Source organism: Filicampus tigris, chromosome 20 (genome assembly GCF_054856515.1).
Source record: "Filicampus tigris isolate MCC_2025a chromosome 20, RoL_Ftig_1.0, whole genome shotgun sequence".
NCBI classification, from domain to species: Eukaryota; Metazoa; Chordata; class Actinopteri; order Syngnathiformes; family Syngnathidae; genus Filicampus; species Filicampus tigris.
In genome coordinates this window covers 5,478,610-5,493,831 of record NC_141236.1, presented here as the reverse complement: position 1 = coordinate 5,493,831, position 15,222 = coordinate 5,478,610, and the positions used below count along the sequence as shown (strand labels likewise).

The following is a 15,222-nucleotide window of genomic DNA, read 5'->3' as shown; positions in this document are numbered from 1 at the left end:
TGATGCTATAACACTGACATGTTTATGTTCATGTTTAGCTCTTTGACATCTGACCATGTCTTTTTGCTCTGTAAATGCAAGTTTACTTAAAATTTCTTACGATCTGTTTTCTGGAAATCTGCACACTGGCATTGGTGTTCACTAAAAAGCATAAAGAACTTGTCAAGTGATTATCAGTCACAGAAGAGCATAACTTGGACTTATACACATAAACCGTACCACAACTAAGACCTAATCAAAACAAAGCTAACGCAATTTGCTATTATTTAAGTTTGGACCGAAACTTAATGCCTGAGATAGCATTGCTTAAATGTTAGAAAGTCAGTCAGAGTTTGTACTGTAAGACTTAAATCGTCCCCTGATGAACCACTGTATTATTCAACTTTAAATAACCTTTGAGAATGGAACATTGGCTACCATTTATGGCAACAGCGTCATTGCTGCTAGGATGTTTTATGTGTTGTTTCATTGAAGTGTATGGACGAAAATATGCCTTTGCTTTATGGACTTAAAGATTTGTTTTGGCTTTGATATGCGTCTCTATGGAACTATAGAATAATAGACTATGCATCATCCCGAAAGCACACTCTTAGCATGTCTGTTCTCTGTTAAAGGTGGACAATTTGAAGAATGATCTGGCCGAGCATGTCGATGACTCCGGCATTCGATTCGGCAGCCTCGGCAGAGACGTTGAAGTGATCAGGAGTAACTATGTGACGGAAGTCGGGGAGTGTCGACGGGCAAGCGATGGCCTGGAACGTCGTCTCGCCAAGCTTGAGGGACTGTGCGGACGCTTCGACTCGTTTTCGGACAGTTTGCAAAGGATCAAGGAGGGCCTGAACCAACATGTGTCCGGGCTGTGGAGCTGTGTCAATGAACTCAATGTAACGGTCACATCTCAAGGACATCTGATTGATAATATCCAGAATATCCAGCTGGAGAAAGTCCACTCCAAAATACACCGGCTGAACTCCTCTCTGCTAGACTTGGCGAAGGAGTTCCATGATTTCGTACGACAGGATTTCATGGGTAAGACTCCGAGGATGCAGGGCATGGGATCTGACTTTTGGACAAGATATAAAGCCTGGTTAATGGGAGGCAGTCGGCGAATGTAAAAAATAGACCAAAGAAAGAATCTGGCCTGTCAAGCATTTACTTAAGAGCCTATAAAAATCTGCACTGTGTCAAATAGGAGTTTCAGTCAACATCAGGGTGAAATACTTAGTCACACCGGGTTAAAGCTCACAGTTTTCTTTGCATACAGCAAAAGTTGCAGGAATCTCCCTTGAGCCATCGCTTATCAGTAAAGATGCTGCGAAGTGTCTTTTTTCACTTCAAGGGGGAGTCATAGAACTTCTAGCAAGATTTGAACGTAGCCTCACTTCACTAATCCCAAAGCACTTAAAGTCTCTGACCACTCACAGGCCATTCATAAAGGTATGCGATTGTGAAAGTGCATATTTGTGATAAGTCCCACAGAATACATACCCAGCTTCAACAAAATAGCAGCGCTAACAATACTAAGCTAGCACCACAACTGTAGTTGTTAGCATGACTTATTTGTAAGGGGTTGTTTACTGCACCACTAAATGTTTTCAATTTGAAGGTTCTCAGTCAGTGTTTTTTTTTTTTTTTTCCTTCTTTCCGTGATCATCCATCCATTAATTTTCTACCATTAATCCTGTTCAGGGTCACTGGTGAGCTTGACCTGATCCTAGTTGGCTTTGTGGACTGGTTACCAGTCAATCACTCAGATTGACACCACTGGTCAATTTTGAGTCTTCGGAGAAAATTCACACGTTCAAACCGCTCACTTGACTCTTATCCAAAATTGAGCCACATAGGAGAAAAGAAATCGAAATGTTACTTCGACCATGTAGTGTGAATCTAGCCTAATTGTTCCTCTGCTCTAGGTCCGCCTGGTCTACCAGGCCCCAAAGGTGAGCGAGGGCAATCTGGACCCCAGGGGGTTATGGGACCCCAAGGAATGGTGGGACCTCAGGGTGAACAGGGCAAACAAGGACCAGCTGGACCCCCAGGTAGTACGAGAAATGATTAGCCAGTTAAATCGTTTGTCTTAATCGGAGTTTGACATACTAACTCGTTATTTTTCCCTTTAATCTCATTTTCCAGGTCTCAGAGGTGAACAGGGTTCGTGTCGTTCTAAGTAAACATTACATGAAGGTTCCCGTTATTGTTTCACGCGTTTAAACTGCCGCTTCTCGTCTCTGCCCCCACCATCAGGTCTCGCAGGGTCTGACGCCCATGTGCCACGACTTTCCTTCTCCGCGGCGCTCACCAAGCCGATGAGGGGCGTAGGAACCATTGCATTCAACAAAGTGTTTGTCAATGAAAATGGCGTCTACAACCCCGTAACAGGTTTGAATGAGCATCTTTGATTTTTTTTTTATTAGATGACTCCACTACACCCAAGTCGAATCAAATTACAAAACCTTTAACTGCCTAGAAAATGCTTTTATTTTAATCATTTTATGACTGAACATCAGAATTCATTTGATTATTGATGAATTGGTAATAATCTACTGAGCATCCCAGACCAATTGACAGTTTTCCATTCTTTTAAGGTCCACTTTGTAAAATTCGTAACACTTTGCTTGAGAAATCTGACACTTGACACTTTCTTGGCCGCACCACGAGGAAGCTCATGCACAAGCTCCCAGCCTACCCGGCGGGTCAGATTGTTCCTACCACCGTTTACTAATAATAACTGTCACATTGCATAATGGAAATTAATAGTCGTAGAAGTTATTCATAAAGCCTGTGGTGAAAGATGTGTTGTATGCTCAATTTTTTCTATAGCCAGTTATTGATGATAACAGTCAAATAACTCAAAATAAGTGAAAAGGTGAAAAGTGAGGAAAGTGTTGCTTCAACTTTTGATGAAGCAAGTAGGAATTTGTTGACCTTTCTCAAATTAAATCCATTTGTAATGCACAAAGTTATTTCACCCAGCCTGTTCATTTTTCCAATAAAATGTTGAAATGTGTTGGTTATCTTTATGTGTGATAACTAAGTCATTTCTTCTGTCCTGCAGGTTATTTCACAGCTCCAGTGAGAGGGAGGTACTTTTTCAGTGGAATCATGACCGGCCATAAGAATGTGAAGATCGAGGCGGTTTTGTCCAAATCCAACACCGGTGTGGCTCGAGTTGACTCAGCAGGATATCAGCCTGAAGGCCTGGAAAAACCCATGGCGGAAGCAAAACACATCCCCGGAGCTCTGGCGGTCTTTAACATCATCCTGCCCTTGGAGGCAGGGGACACGGTCTGTATCGACCTGGTCACCGGCAAGCTAGCTTACTCCTCGGAACCCTTGACCATCTTCAGTGGGATGTTATTGTATGAGACCATCTGATTGGATGGACGGACACTGGTGACATTTCCAGAGCATGGACTCTTTTTTTTGTCGTTTGTTTAGAGACGAAGCAATCAGGCAGTCACGGAGACCGAAATGATCCAAGAGGGTCTCCAGAGAGCATACAAGGGTTCTTTCAGGGAATTGCGTATTTTGAACTTGAGTCATCAGATGTAAATAAACACGCTTCCACTTTTAAACCAATCATTTGCGCTTGACAGCTTTAAGGATATACTTTTTCTTTTTTCCAAAAAGCCATTGAGGTCATGATATCAATTCCAAAAATCACTTCTTGGTTATCTGACAAATTCATATTTCTTGCCAAAACCTCAATATTAGTGATATCGTAGCCCTCAGGTGCCTTTTTAATGAAATGAAAGTTGGATAAAAGATTAAGCGCATGGGGGTTCTTTGAGTTTCTTTGTGTTATCCACCCACAGCCAAAAACCTCAGGCAGGTTTTTGCCATGTTCACAGACATTTTCCCCTGTAATGATTGCTACTCTTTGAGTGCTGACGTGATTTGACCACAAGCAAATTCCGAGAACCATGGAGGAAGCCAACTGTCCTAGAAAAATGCAGAGGGAAATAAGTGGGAGTGTGACACAGTTCAAACCACTCTTCTTTGCAGGAAGAGCAAAATTGAAGTCGTCCACAGTTCATGTGGTGGAGACCACAGGATGAGACAGAGGAAAGAGCAGGCCAGCTCGGGGCAAAGATGGGAATTGTTTCTGTGTTCGATTGAGGAACTTATTAAGTTGATGCAAATCAAGCATCATTAAACATCCTGAATTTTAATTAAAAGAAACTATGCCTTCATATTTTTTAGCATAAATAAGTTGGCATTATGGATAAGCTATTGTATGAGCACTACAAACATTCATTTCAATCAATGCATTATTCTGTTTCCAGTGAATATTTTCCATTGATAGAAACATCCCCCTTGTCGTTCATTGAGAATGGGATTTTTTTCCTCCCCAAAGAATTGTACACTCATGAAAGAATGTAAATATTTTCTAAACATTTTATCATGTAATGTTTGTATTTGCTACCACTTCACCTTGCAAGGTAAGGTACTGTATATGTTTTTGTATGTTTTGTCATGTGTGCCAAATACACTTTACACAGGGGTTCTTGTAGTATGAGTTTATTCGGATGTTGTCACTTTTATTGACAATTGCCTTTTGGACCTTGCGGACATGCGTGCCAAAGTATCAAATGACCTTTGAACTGCTGTCTTAGTATGTACACTGAAAAATAAATGGTTGAATTTACTCAATTTTAATTCGTCAAGTGGTTGCACTCAGATGATTTTATTTCGTGCAAGCACTTGATCAAATAAAATTGAGTAAATGATGCACAGCATTTTTTTCAGTGTGCAGCAGTAATACGAATATGTTATCAAGCAGCTCAAGTTACGTTCAGTTACCGCCGCAACTGTTTTTCATTTCCTTTATATTTATGGCCTGTGACCTTAAGTAAGGAAAATTGAATGTTGTAGTGAGTTTCGGTACTTGTCCTCTCGACGTGTCACGGTCCGTGTCTCTTTTGGTCATTGGATATTATGTTTGGAAGCAGATAGGAAAAATGGAAAAACGACATTTAATTTCCATTTTAAAATACAAACACCAAAATTGAAATGCTGTACAGCTTGATTTTCTATTTTGTTGTCTGGAACGAGTAAAGAAAAGTCTTAAAACGGTTTTATTTCCCATTTTTAATTCTAGAACGAAAATAGAATACAGCACGTGACACAATTCCAAACACAGCTGGTATATCTGTTTGCTTCCCGGAAGTTGTCGCCGAAAGCATTTTTCCTAGTGACCAGGAGATGGCGACAGCGTAGCGCCTGACGACGATATGATGAACTGTATCCTGGATTGTTGGTATCCTCTGTTAAAGAAATAATATAAGAAAACAAACACAACTTTAATTAAAACACTCATGAAATCTAAAAATAGCTTATGAATTATAGTTGAAAACAGCTTTAAACATGAGAATCATAAACTCATGAAACAGCTCCCTGGACAAAAATGGTGGTACTCTGAGAAAAGATAAGAAAATATGACCATATGGACATGTTCAACAAATGTGTCGTCGAACTAGCATCACAGATGTCTTCCAACTTGTAAGAAGTCAGTTGGCCAACATTTTCGGGCATACATACTCCACTACAACCATGGAGAAAGACTCGCCTGGTTGATGAAGGATCCAACAGTGATAACCTACACATATGCTCCACTACCCAAATAAATAAATAAACACCTTTTTATAAATAAGTATGTATGTATGTACTTTATGTATGCTTTCATGGAGGACTAAGGAAATCATATACAGTAATGTATTCATTCACTTTTGACTGTAAATCAGGATTTTTACTCTTTTTTTTAAAAAAATAAAAATGCCAAACATTTCACTTATTTGAAGAGTCGTTGCACACTTTGTCAAACACACTATTATATGGAAACTGAGCCCTTCTCATACCGCAAAGTCGTACACATTCTTTGACCTACGGTAGATAACATTGCTTGTCAAATGCCTTTGCGATCTCCTGTCCACTCGGTGGCGATAAGTACCAAGGAGATGTAATCCGCCAAAAACAAGACGACGAAGATGCAGCGGCAGAAAAAGAGGAAGACGAAAAACTGTACATATCCGGTTCTATGACCAGGTCTTCCAGTGACTGGCTGCTGTGTTTTCAGTGAGTAATTTAAACATTTTTAAACTCTCTGTTTGCCATTAATGTGTGTATGTACACTATTTAGGAGCACAATCACGATACTGAGGTCTTCTAGTTTGTTTATTCTTACTACGTCACTGTAAGGTCACTAGCTATCGTAAAACAATATCAACAAAGGTGGGTCGTCAGCTAGCACGCCCACAAGTATAACTCAGTTGTCAATCAAAAGTTAATCAATGAAAGCATTAGACTTGAATTATGTTTTGTATGTTTTCCACCCCAAAGCTGATGTCCACAATGGAAGAGTGATGGCTTCACATATGAGGAGAGATTTGTCTCAAAATTATTCACACAAATGCATGCGTGATTTTCACGTGTTTTTCCAGATCCACAAATATTTGTGATTTTCACAAATGTATTTCTCTTGAATAACTTAAATATTTATGTTTTTGAATCGAAAGATTTATTTGCACCAAAATGTGCTTTTCAGGTCCACAAATATATTCGTTATTTTCACTTAAAAAAAAAATGTTGTGTGTGCATTTATCATGACTTATCGTGTACATATTCAATTCTGCGTGTGAAATGTCAAATGTGCGTTTGTGGATCAGCAGGCACGCAGTTTCAAGATGTTCTCACACGCACACGCACAGGACCCAGATATTTACATGTGTGGAAAGGCCATCCCTTCTCATTCCGCTATGGGCAGTGTTGCTGTTTCCATTTGACGGGAATGCGCTATATCCCGTTTTTTGTTTAACACTTCGAAATTGATAAACGGAAAGCTGTTCTTTTATGTGTTTATTGGACACAACTCGGGAAACAAAGTGCAACCGTAATTTGTTTACGCCGAGCTTGTTTTGCCTTGACTTGAAGACGTTCTTCTTCGCCTTCTCTTTGTCTGCTGCTACAGCTGCGTCGAGTTGTCAGCAGAAGAACGCCTTACTTGTACATGAATCATCCAAATCGCCTGTTATCTGTTTTTTCTTTCCCATCGCCATTTGTCAATTCTGTAGCAAAATTGGAAAAAGGATTTGTCAGTTTTGTTTAGTTTTTGGAACAAATATTGACGGGACAAGTCTTTAAATTAATTTTTTTACGACCTGTTTTGTTGAGAAAAAAAAAAGCCAACTAATGAACAAATGATACACGGATTGCTGGAGACAGAGACACTGCCCTCTAGCGGAGTGAAGACGGATGCCCTTTAGAACACATGTGAATGTTGACAACTGCTGTGTGTGGGATAGATGGCACCGGAGTGGATTTTTACTCGCATACCATCCGACTAACACGGGGAAAAAAATCACAGTCCCAGATCATGGTATAAAAAATAATAATAATTATAAAAAAATTTGAAAAAACCCGTTCCGGTGAAAGCGACTTCTATACCGCCCCGTTCCCGTTCAGCATGATTCCCACTCCCGTACCGCTCCCTATTTTAGAGGTCAGATACATTAAATAATTAATAAATAAACTTGCATTTTCCTCATTTATTGAATAGTTTGTGTGAAGTGCTCGACTGTATTTGAACGCACCTCACGTCTCGGCCAGCGCGAGCGTTGTCAATGTTTAATGTGACGTTCCCGTTATGATCCGTTGGAACCAGCGATCGCTGCTAGTTAAGTTCAACGGCCGTTAACGTGGCCGAGTACACACCCAGACTCGGGTATTCCGAGAGGACCGATTTACCATGAAGCGCGTCACACGGGCTTATTCCGCCTTGTGCGCGCAGTCCGACAGACGGACACAGTTGGAGCGCCTTTGCTGTTTGCGCGATTGGAATGTCAGCCTGTGTGGGAATATCTTGGAAACGGCATGACGTTTGTGTCAAAAAGAAATACGGGTGTCCGTTGAGCCACAAATGCCCATTCGACAATTCACAAGCAGAGTCATGATAAATGCACACACAACGTTAAAAAACGCACGTGAAAATCATCAATATATTTGTGCATCTGAAAAACACGTGAACATTACTGATGCATTTGTGTGACTAATTTTCAGGCAATCTCTCCCCATGTTCACCTGCTGCTGGTCGTCTACCTGCACATCTCACCATCAACATATTCTTCAAAGGTACTGCATGCTGCTTGTTCCTTCCATTTTCTTCTGTTGTAGCATTATGCCATATAACATTAGGGAAACCGGCACAGTCTAATGACACCCAATGTTGTTATTTTATAATAATATATAATTGTTATACTTTTAGTTTAAATCGTGTCTTAGACCTATTTGAAAAAATATAGAAGTACATTAAAATATAAAATATATTTTTATCATATACATTTTTACACGCATTTTACAATACTTTAATGTTTAAAATGAATGAATATGATTTCTCTGTATTAAAGGTATCATTTTTTTTTTCAATTCAAAAGAGTTCCCAGGTTTTTTTTCTTACCTTGACAACCTGTGGCTTTGTGACTACAGCTAGGACTCAGTGTTAATAATTTTTTTGCAAAAATGTTGTGACTTTTCCAACCCCTATTTGTTAAAAAAAAACTAGTTATTATGGTTAAATAAAATTAATAAAAATCTAAAACTGAAATAAAATAAAAATACTTTTATGAAAATAGTCCCCATATCTGGGTTCAGACTGCAAATGAAGTCACCACTCTGTTGAGCACCCATAAAGATTGACTGTAGACTCGAGGCAACTTTTAAAGACAGAGCTGTCCAATTGTATGTTGTCAATAAATGCCATGTGCTGGGGCGTGAAGTTGCCAGACAGAAAGAGCCTCCACCCCAACATCAACAACTTAGCCAAACCTTTGAGTATACGGTGCACAGCTGCAGCTTCACTGAGAGGCGTCTTGAATAGGTTGCTGAGCAAAATGTTGTTGCTTTTTTTCTGCTGGCGATTGCAGTGAATAAGTTATTAAATACATAAGCCATTACAGAAATGTCAATTCTATTGTAAATAAATTAAAAACCTCAAAATAAATCCAAAGACCTTTCAATTATTAAGAATGTCATGACGTATATAAATTGGTCCTGAAAAAAAATATTAGTTAGAGCTGTCAAGTGATAAAACATTTTTAACTAATCGCTAAATTTGACATAAATTGTTATTAATCACATTTTTTCAACTATAATTTTATGCGAAGCTTGTAACAGATATTTACTTTAGCAAAATCTTGGAATTAAAAAAAAAAGAAAAGTAAAGTACCGGTATATTTCGATTCAGAGGCTGTTCAAATAGCTTTCTTTGGTCCTTGAATATGATTCTTTGAGTATGCGGGGATGGAGCCTTTTCTTTTTCTTCTTCCTTGGCTTTGGAATGACCTTCCATTCAATGTCAGGCAAGCCCCCTCTCTGTCCATTTTTAAAACCCGTTTGAAGAGACATTTCTAGTCTGTGGCTTTTGATCCAACGTGAGACTGACACTTTTCTGCTGTTTTCCAGTGTCTACTGTTGAGAGTAATTTGTGTTTTCATTTATTGCTTTTTGTTTTAATTTATTGCATACAACTGTCGAATGATACGCCAAAGACATACAAGAAATATGGTATTTGAATTTGGATTTGCAAAGTGCACAAGTTATTTTGGATTTCTCCAATGAGTAACTTTTAGAAATAAAACGACGTAAAAATCCATCTTTGTCTTTGTACCAGTGACTCTCCTTTTAAATTTGGCCACAAGGTGAAGCTGCCACAGGAATTAAATAAAACGGAGTTCTTTTTTTTTTTTTTTAACACTTTATGAAATTTAAATTAATCTCCAGAATGAAGGCTTTAATTTTGACAGCCTTATTTAGAGTCCAAAATTACATTGATGGACAGTTTAATATGTAAAGTAAAGTAATACTTATCAGATAATGTAGTGTTGTAAAGTGACAAGATTAAAGTGACATTTTTACAAGGTGAGGTAAAGGAATGTTATCAAGGGGATCAGATTGCTGCCTGTTGGAGTAGTTTTAATTTTTGTGTATGTTTGAACAATATTAAACTACTCTACCTTAGCACATAGGCGGAGTATTTTCAGTTGGAGGACTTTGAGGCCCTGCTCGACCAGTTGATTGAAAGGCGCTTGAGTAGCTCATTGGATGTCAGGTGTGGAGAGAAATGCTTGCACCAACTGATTGCTCACACGGATGCATGACGTGTGTGGGCACATTTGCAAATGTTAAGTCAAACTATACCACCTTATTTTACTCATAAGATGACTTGAATCTTGAAATAGACTATTTAGAATTTTTATGTACAGAAGAGTGTTACTTACAGTTTTTATTTTCTGCCTGACCAGATGGATGGAGGAGGCTTCGTGCTCAACGGTGCAGCCGATGGACTTGTGGGACATGCGGAAGGGAAGGCCAAGCTGCATTTGGACCGCTGTGAGTATTGAGCAATGTCGTGTGCTTGACGAGCTGATGTGTGATGTCGCATCGCACCACAAGGTGGACGTGAGTGCACTCAACTTCTGCTTCATGCACTGCCACACCATCTTCAGACACTTCTGGGCATGTTTTTGAATGACAATGATGTGGGCCAAGTTAGTTAAAAAATGATGTCACATTAAAAAAAAAAAGTCTATTTTTGGCTAAGTTGGTTCACATCAGTGTCTTTTAAAAACATGTCCAGCAGTGTGTGATGATGGTGTTGTGCTTGTACACGTAGCTTTTGTCCCAGTGCGCTCACGTCCCACTTTGGTGCCATCACCTAAATGTGTCATTTGAAGTAAGTGACATCACACATGAGCTCGTCAAGCAGCTTCCATCGTGGATGTCTGTGTGTGCAACTTGAGTTAGCTCACACAAACATTGACTGGTGAAATGCTTTTAAATGGTCATGTTAGCTTCCCTGTCCAATAAATAGTTCAAGTTGAATTGCAGTCTTTGTGTTTTATTGGTAAATCTGCCTTCATTTGAAGCCTTTCATGCGTGTCGGTTGCTGCAGTGGAAAACTATTCCAAAGGCCGCTTGAAGTCTTGAGGTGAGAGTTGCACGTCAGTCACGACTACTGTGGACACAAGTGTCACATTACTACTCCTGTTTGTCTCCTCATGACTCAAAACTGGAGCAATCTTGAAATTCATCGAGCTTTGGGTCATGTGAGATTGAGGGGAATAGTAAAAGACTTGCGTCTCATGTAGTGACTGAAGTGCAACTTTGACCTGAAGACTCAAAAGTGCCTTCCCAAAACCTATCTGCTGCTAGGACCGCCCCTAACTCCGCCCAATTTTGGATCCACCAATCACGGTGTGGCTCGAATTTGCATAGCCAATCAGAATGCAGTAATTTGCATAACCACGCCCACTTTTGGGAATCCGACCAATCACAGTGGCCCTAATTTGCATAGCCACGCCCACTTCGGAATCCCACCAATCACAGCGCTTCTAATTTGCATAGGCCCGCCCACCTTTCAACCAATCACAGCTTTTTATCAGCATTGCTCCACCCACTTCCAGACCCATCAGCGAATCAGAAAGCTTTATTCCAGCCTTGCCACACCCACTTTCCCAGAATATTCCCCCCTCCCCCCAAAAAAAAAATTGGGGAGAAAAATATTTTTAGGAAAATATTTTTGGAAAAAAATATTTTTAGAAAAATATTTTTAGGAAAATATTTTTGGAAAAAAATATTTTTAGAAAAAAATTAGAAAAAATATTTTTGATTTTTTGTTTTGTTACTATGCTTTAAGCAAGTTTGTTGTGGTGTGTAAGAATGAAGTTAAGAGCTTAAGTGTCATTTGTAATCAAGCTTTATTTTGCAGAGTAGACAATCACAAACAAGTTGCAAGTTGGATGACAGTCTGCTGGTTGCTGCGTGCTCGGCCAGCAAGAAGAATGAAGACAAAGTTGCAAGTCGGATGACGGTCTGCTCGTTGCGAAGTGGTCGGCCAGCGAGAAGAACTTCGGCAAGTGTGGACCTAAGACAAGAAAAACATCTGTGAGTCAAAAATTAAGTCAACGTCTGGTGCAGAAGATGTTTGGGGCTGGAAACCTACCAGCGATCAGGACTCAAGTCTTCACAGGTGCGTTATGGATGATGATCTTCTCCTTGCTGCCTAGAAAGGGGAAGGAAATCCAAAAGTATTGTGTCAGAAAGGTTGTGATGAAGATTGTGCAGTGAAATTTTTTTTTTAAAGAGCATACCTTCAAAGTGTAAATGTCTCCCATTTCTTCTCAGGCTGCCTCCACGTTTGGCTTCAGCACCTCGTGGATGAGCAAGCAACAAGGCAAAAGTGTTGCTGCTTGTCGCTGGCTGTGAGCAGGTACTCGATCGTGCGCCACACTGGACACAAGAACAAAATCATTCAACTTTGTCAAGACAACTGGAACATGCTCGCTGAAATTAAATGTTCCTTTTCTTACCAGCAGAGGGCTCCTCCTCAGGCAGACGCACTTTGAGTCATGTTGCAGCTCGTAGCACTCCAGTGGCGCCATCTGCAGGACAAGGAACATGTGAGTAGACAATTCTATTACTAACCTCAAATGCTGTTACGTTTTCGTACGCTTCTGCAGGAGCTCCTCATCGATGAACGCCATGGCAAGCTTCATGATGTCATCCAACTTGAATGGTGCACATGTAAAGACAGTCTCCTCGTCGCTGCACTTTAAAATATTTTCATTTACTGTAGACTGGAACCTTCCACTGCAGCAGCTGGTCGAGCGCCTGAAACTCTGGACTGGTGCAAAGACTTCTCCCGGATGGACAAACTTGCAAATACCACAAATGCTGCTATTCCTAGTACGTTTATTTACAGTCACAATATTGAAAATGTAGGCAGCTTTGAGGAACGTCCACATTTCGAGAATTTCTTTGCCCAGCAGGTGGAAGAATCCCTGACGGCACTCTTACTGGAAGCTGCAGTACATGCCAAGTCCAAGAAAAAGCAGGAGAGTGCTCTTTCAACATGCAGGGTTTTTTGTAGCCAATCAGCAAGTTGATCATCACGCCACCAAGAACAAAAAAACAAAAAAAACAATCAAGTACTTTGATTAATCAAGATTCTTTTGCAACAGGTCCCAACCTTGACCAAGAGGAGCTCGACTTCACAAGTTGATCCATGCGCCACCTGATGGACAAGAGCAGGACAAAAACATAACTTATTGACCAGGGTCTTCAATCCTGTTCCTTATCGGTCACTGTCCTGGCAGTTTTCCATTGCGCCCACCTGCAACACACCCGATTCAAATGATCAGCAAGCTTTTTAGGAGCCTGATCATTTCCAATTAGGTGTGTCACAGCACGGAGACAAAACAGTCAGGAAGCTGGCCCTCAAGGAACAGGATTGGAGACCCCTGATGAGTGTCCTGACTGCAACTTTGGCAAAACTGCAGGGGGAAAAAAAAAAAAAAAAAAAAAAAAAAAAAAAAAAAAACACTCACTTGATACACCGCCATCTTGTTTCACAGCTCTCAACAAAGCTCTGGCATGACTGCAGGAAACCAAAGAAGCAGAAATTTGGATGGGACACTGCTGGAAAGTCACATCGGGTCTCCTGCCCCTCCTTCGGTTTCATCCAGAATCCTGGCTGGTGCTTCTTCCTGGAGTGATACTGCAACAAACATTAAAGTTGCCATTGAGTCCATGTTCCCACCTGACTCAGCTGTCAAATCCAGGTCCAGAAAGTAAAACCCCATCCACAGTTCGGCTGTAGCCGCAGGTGCTTCCACTCAACCGGCAGGTAAACGAGCTCCCCAGAAGCTGCTTGAGTGGAAGCACCTGTGGCGCAATTCAAACTGTGGCTGGGTTTTCACTAACCTGGATTTGACACACATTTGCTGATTGGGAGGCCCCTTGGTCAGCACATTCTGAGATAATTAATCAAACATTTGGTGTATGAAAGTATGTGTTTTACCAGTGAGGAGAGCAGAGCTAGACACCTCTTCATCAGCATGGTGGCCTGAAAGACAAGGGAATGTAAGCATTTGACTTTAAAATACTCAGCCTGACAAGCTAGTGGCTCAGCAACCTGACATTTGGTAGACATGCAAAAGTCTCATGACGCCATGTCCCAATTAGACAGGAAGGCAGCCATTTTAAGGGTCATGTGGTCCATTCTGTTTAAGAACTCAGCCTGTAGACAGAAATAAGAATCAACACAGTCAGATACTTGATTTGCTCTGTTTAATAATGATTGTATATGAAAACACAGAAATTGTGCCATTTTGTAGTCAACCTGGTCGTTGTTTTAGATGCAAGCCTGTGGACAGAAATGAGACTGTTAATACGCATGCATGAAAATAAACTTGATTTGCTCAGTTTAAATTGTGAAGTGTTGTCTACTTACCTTCGGTAAAACGGCACTTGCGTCCAGAAAAGTGCTGCAAATGTTTTGCACAAATGCTTCGTTAGTCATAGTCACAAAGTAGCTGTTTTACTGTTGGAAAAAAAGCTAGAATAAATACTTACATTATTGCGTCCATCCATTTATCAGTATTATGTTGCTAAAACGCATTTTGGTGCAATTTAAAGTCGTGGACAGCGTTTATTACCAACGCTAGAGCAAAATGCTTTAGCTTGCCATGTTAGCGAGGCGTGAGCACGCCAAAAGTGATTCTTTAAATTCAAAGTGCGCAAAAGCAGTGAGTTTTAAGAGACTATTAAAGATTGAGCACTCACCTTTCACAGTCTTCTATTATCTTGTGGAGGAAATGTGTGCGGAGCAGCAGGTGGACGAGGACGACGGTAGGCTGACAGCAAGCTGCGAAAGAATGATTTGTCGCATTTCCCCCGACTTAAATAGGTTTCCGGTGATGACGTCACTTCCAGAGGAAAAAAAATTAAAACTTATGTTTTACACAGAGAGTTAAGTTAAAGAAGTTGTGTTACATTGAAAATGCGGGAGCGAAATAATAGACGAAATGCCATCACCGCTACCGGGGGCTCGAACCCTGGTTGTCTGCATAGACTGCTGCAGTGGTTACCACTTGACTACCACTCAATTGCAGTCGTAGTCTTTCTTAGTATTACATATCCGCTATGATATCACAGTGAATACGCGGATGTGTAAATTAGTGCATATATATAACCACCTGAAATTCCCCAGAAGATCTCATATGGTCGAATGGTTAGTGGCGTAACTTGGTCTTTGGGAGACCCGGGTTCGATTCTTGCTCATTTCTCCATCTAATTTGTAAATGGAGCAAAGAGTGAGGATCGAACCCGGATCGCCCGGACACCACGCTCCCTTTTATACCACTCGGCCAACTTGACGGAGAAAATTCG

The 15,222-nt window shown here is 40.5% G+C and overlaps 1 protein-coding gene and 2 long non-coding RNA genes across 11 annotated transcripts in view; 2 read left to right on the top strand and 1 right to left on the bottom strand.

Annotated features, from left to right (window-relative positions):
* The window catches only part of emilin1a (elastin microfibril interfacer 1a), a 33,005-nt gene extending 27,215 nt beyond the window's left edge, over positions 1–5,790 (top strand). For all 3 annotated transcript variants that reach the window (XM_086018895.1, XM_086018894.1, XM_086018893.1), the window contains 5 exons: positions 615–1,029; positions 1,914–2,039; positions 2,134–2,151; positions 2,245–2,379; positions 3,056–5,790. In XM_086018895.1, coding sequence (XP_085875021.1) covers positions 615–1,029; positions 1,914–2,039; positions 2,134–2,151; positions 2,245–2,379; positions 3,056–3,375 — 1,014 coding nt within the window. In that variant the 3' untranslated portion in view covers positions 3,376–5,790. The remainder of the gene's footprint in view (positions 1–614; positions 1,030–1,913; positions 2,040–2,133; positions 2,152–2,244; positions 2,380–3,055) is intronic.
* Positions 5,791–5,994: 204 nt separating this feature from the next.
* LOC147127969 (uncharacterized) lies at positions 5,995–14,262 on the top strand. Of its 3 annotated transcripts, none has more exons than XR_015083884.1 (8): positions 5,995–6,075; positions 8,056–8,127; positions 10,296–10,383; positions 11,767–12,022; positions 12,178–12,262; positions 12,366–12,452; positions 12,629–12,738; positions 12,819–14,262. It is a non-coding gene; the product is annotated as an uncharacterized LOC147127969 (long non-coding RNA). The 3 variants fall into 3 exon arrangements; XR_015083883.1 differs by having other exon boundaries at positions 11,762–12,022; positions 12,822–14,262; XR_015083882.1 differs by having other exon boundaries at positions 11,762–12,022.
* LOC147127968 (uncharacterized) lies at positions 11,799–14,765 on the bottom strand. 5 transcript variants are annotated; one of them, XR_015083878.1, is made up of 12 exons: positions 14,617–14,745; positions 14,285–14,318; positions 14,174–14,197; positions 13,972–14,071; positions 13,853–13,897; positions 13,380–13,549; positions 13,022–13,066; positions 12,503–12,896; positions 12,363–12,434; positions 12,144–12,282; positions 11,996–12,055; positions 11,799–11,917 (listed from the first exon to the last, which is right to left on the bottom strand). It is a non-coding gene; the product is annotated as an uncharacterized LOC147127968 (long non-coding RNA). The 5 variants fall into 5 exon arrangements; XR_015083881.1 differs by having other exon boundaries at positions 11,903–11,917; positions 14,285–14,374; positions 14,617–14,765; XR_015083880.1 differs by having other exon boundaries at positions 11,903–11,917; positions 13,380–13,538; positions 13,967–14,071.
* Positions 14,766–15,222: the final 457 nt, after the last annotated feature.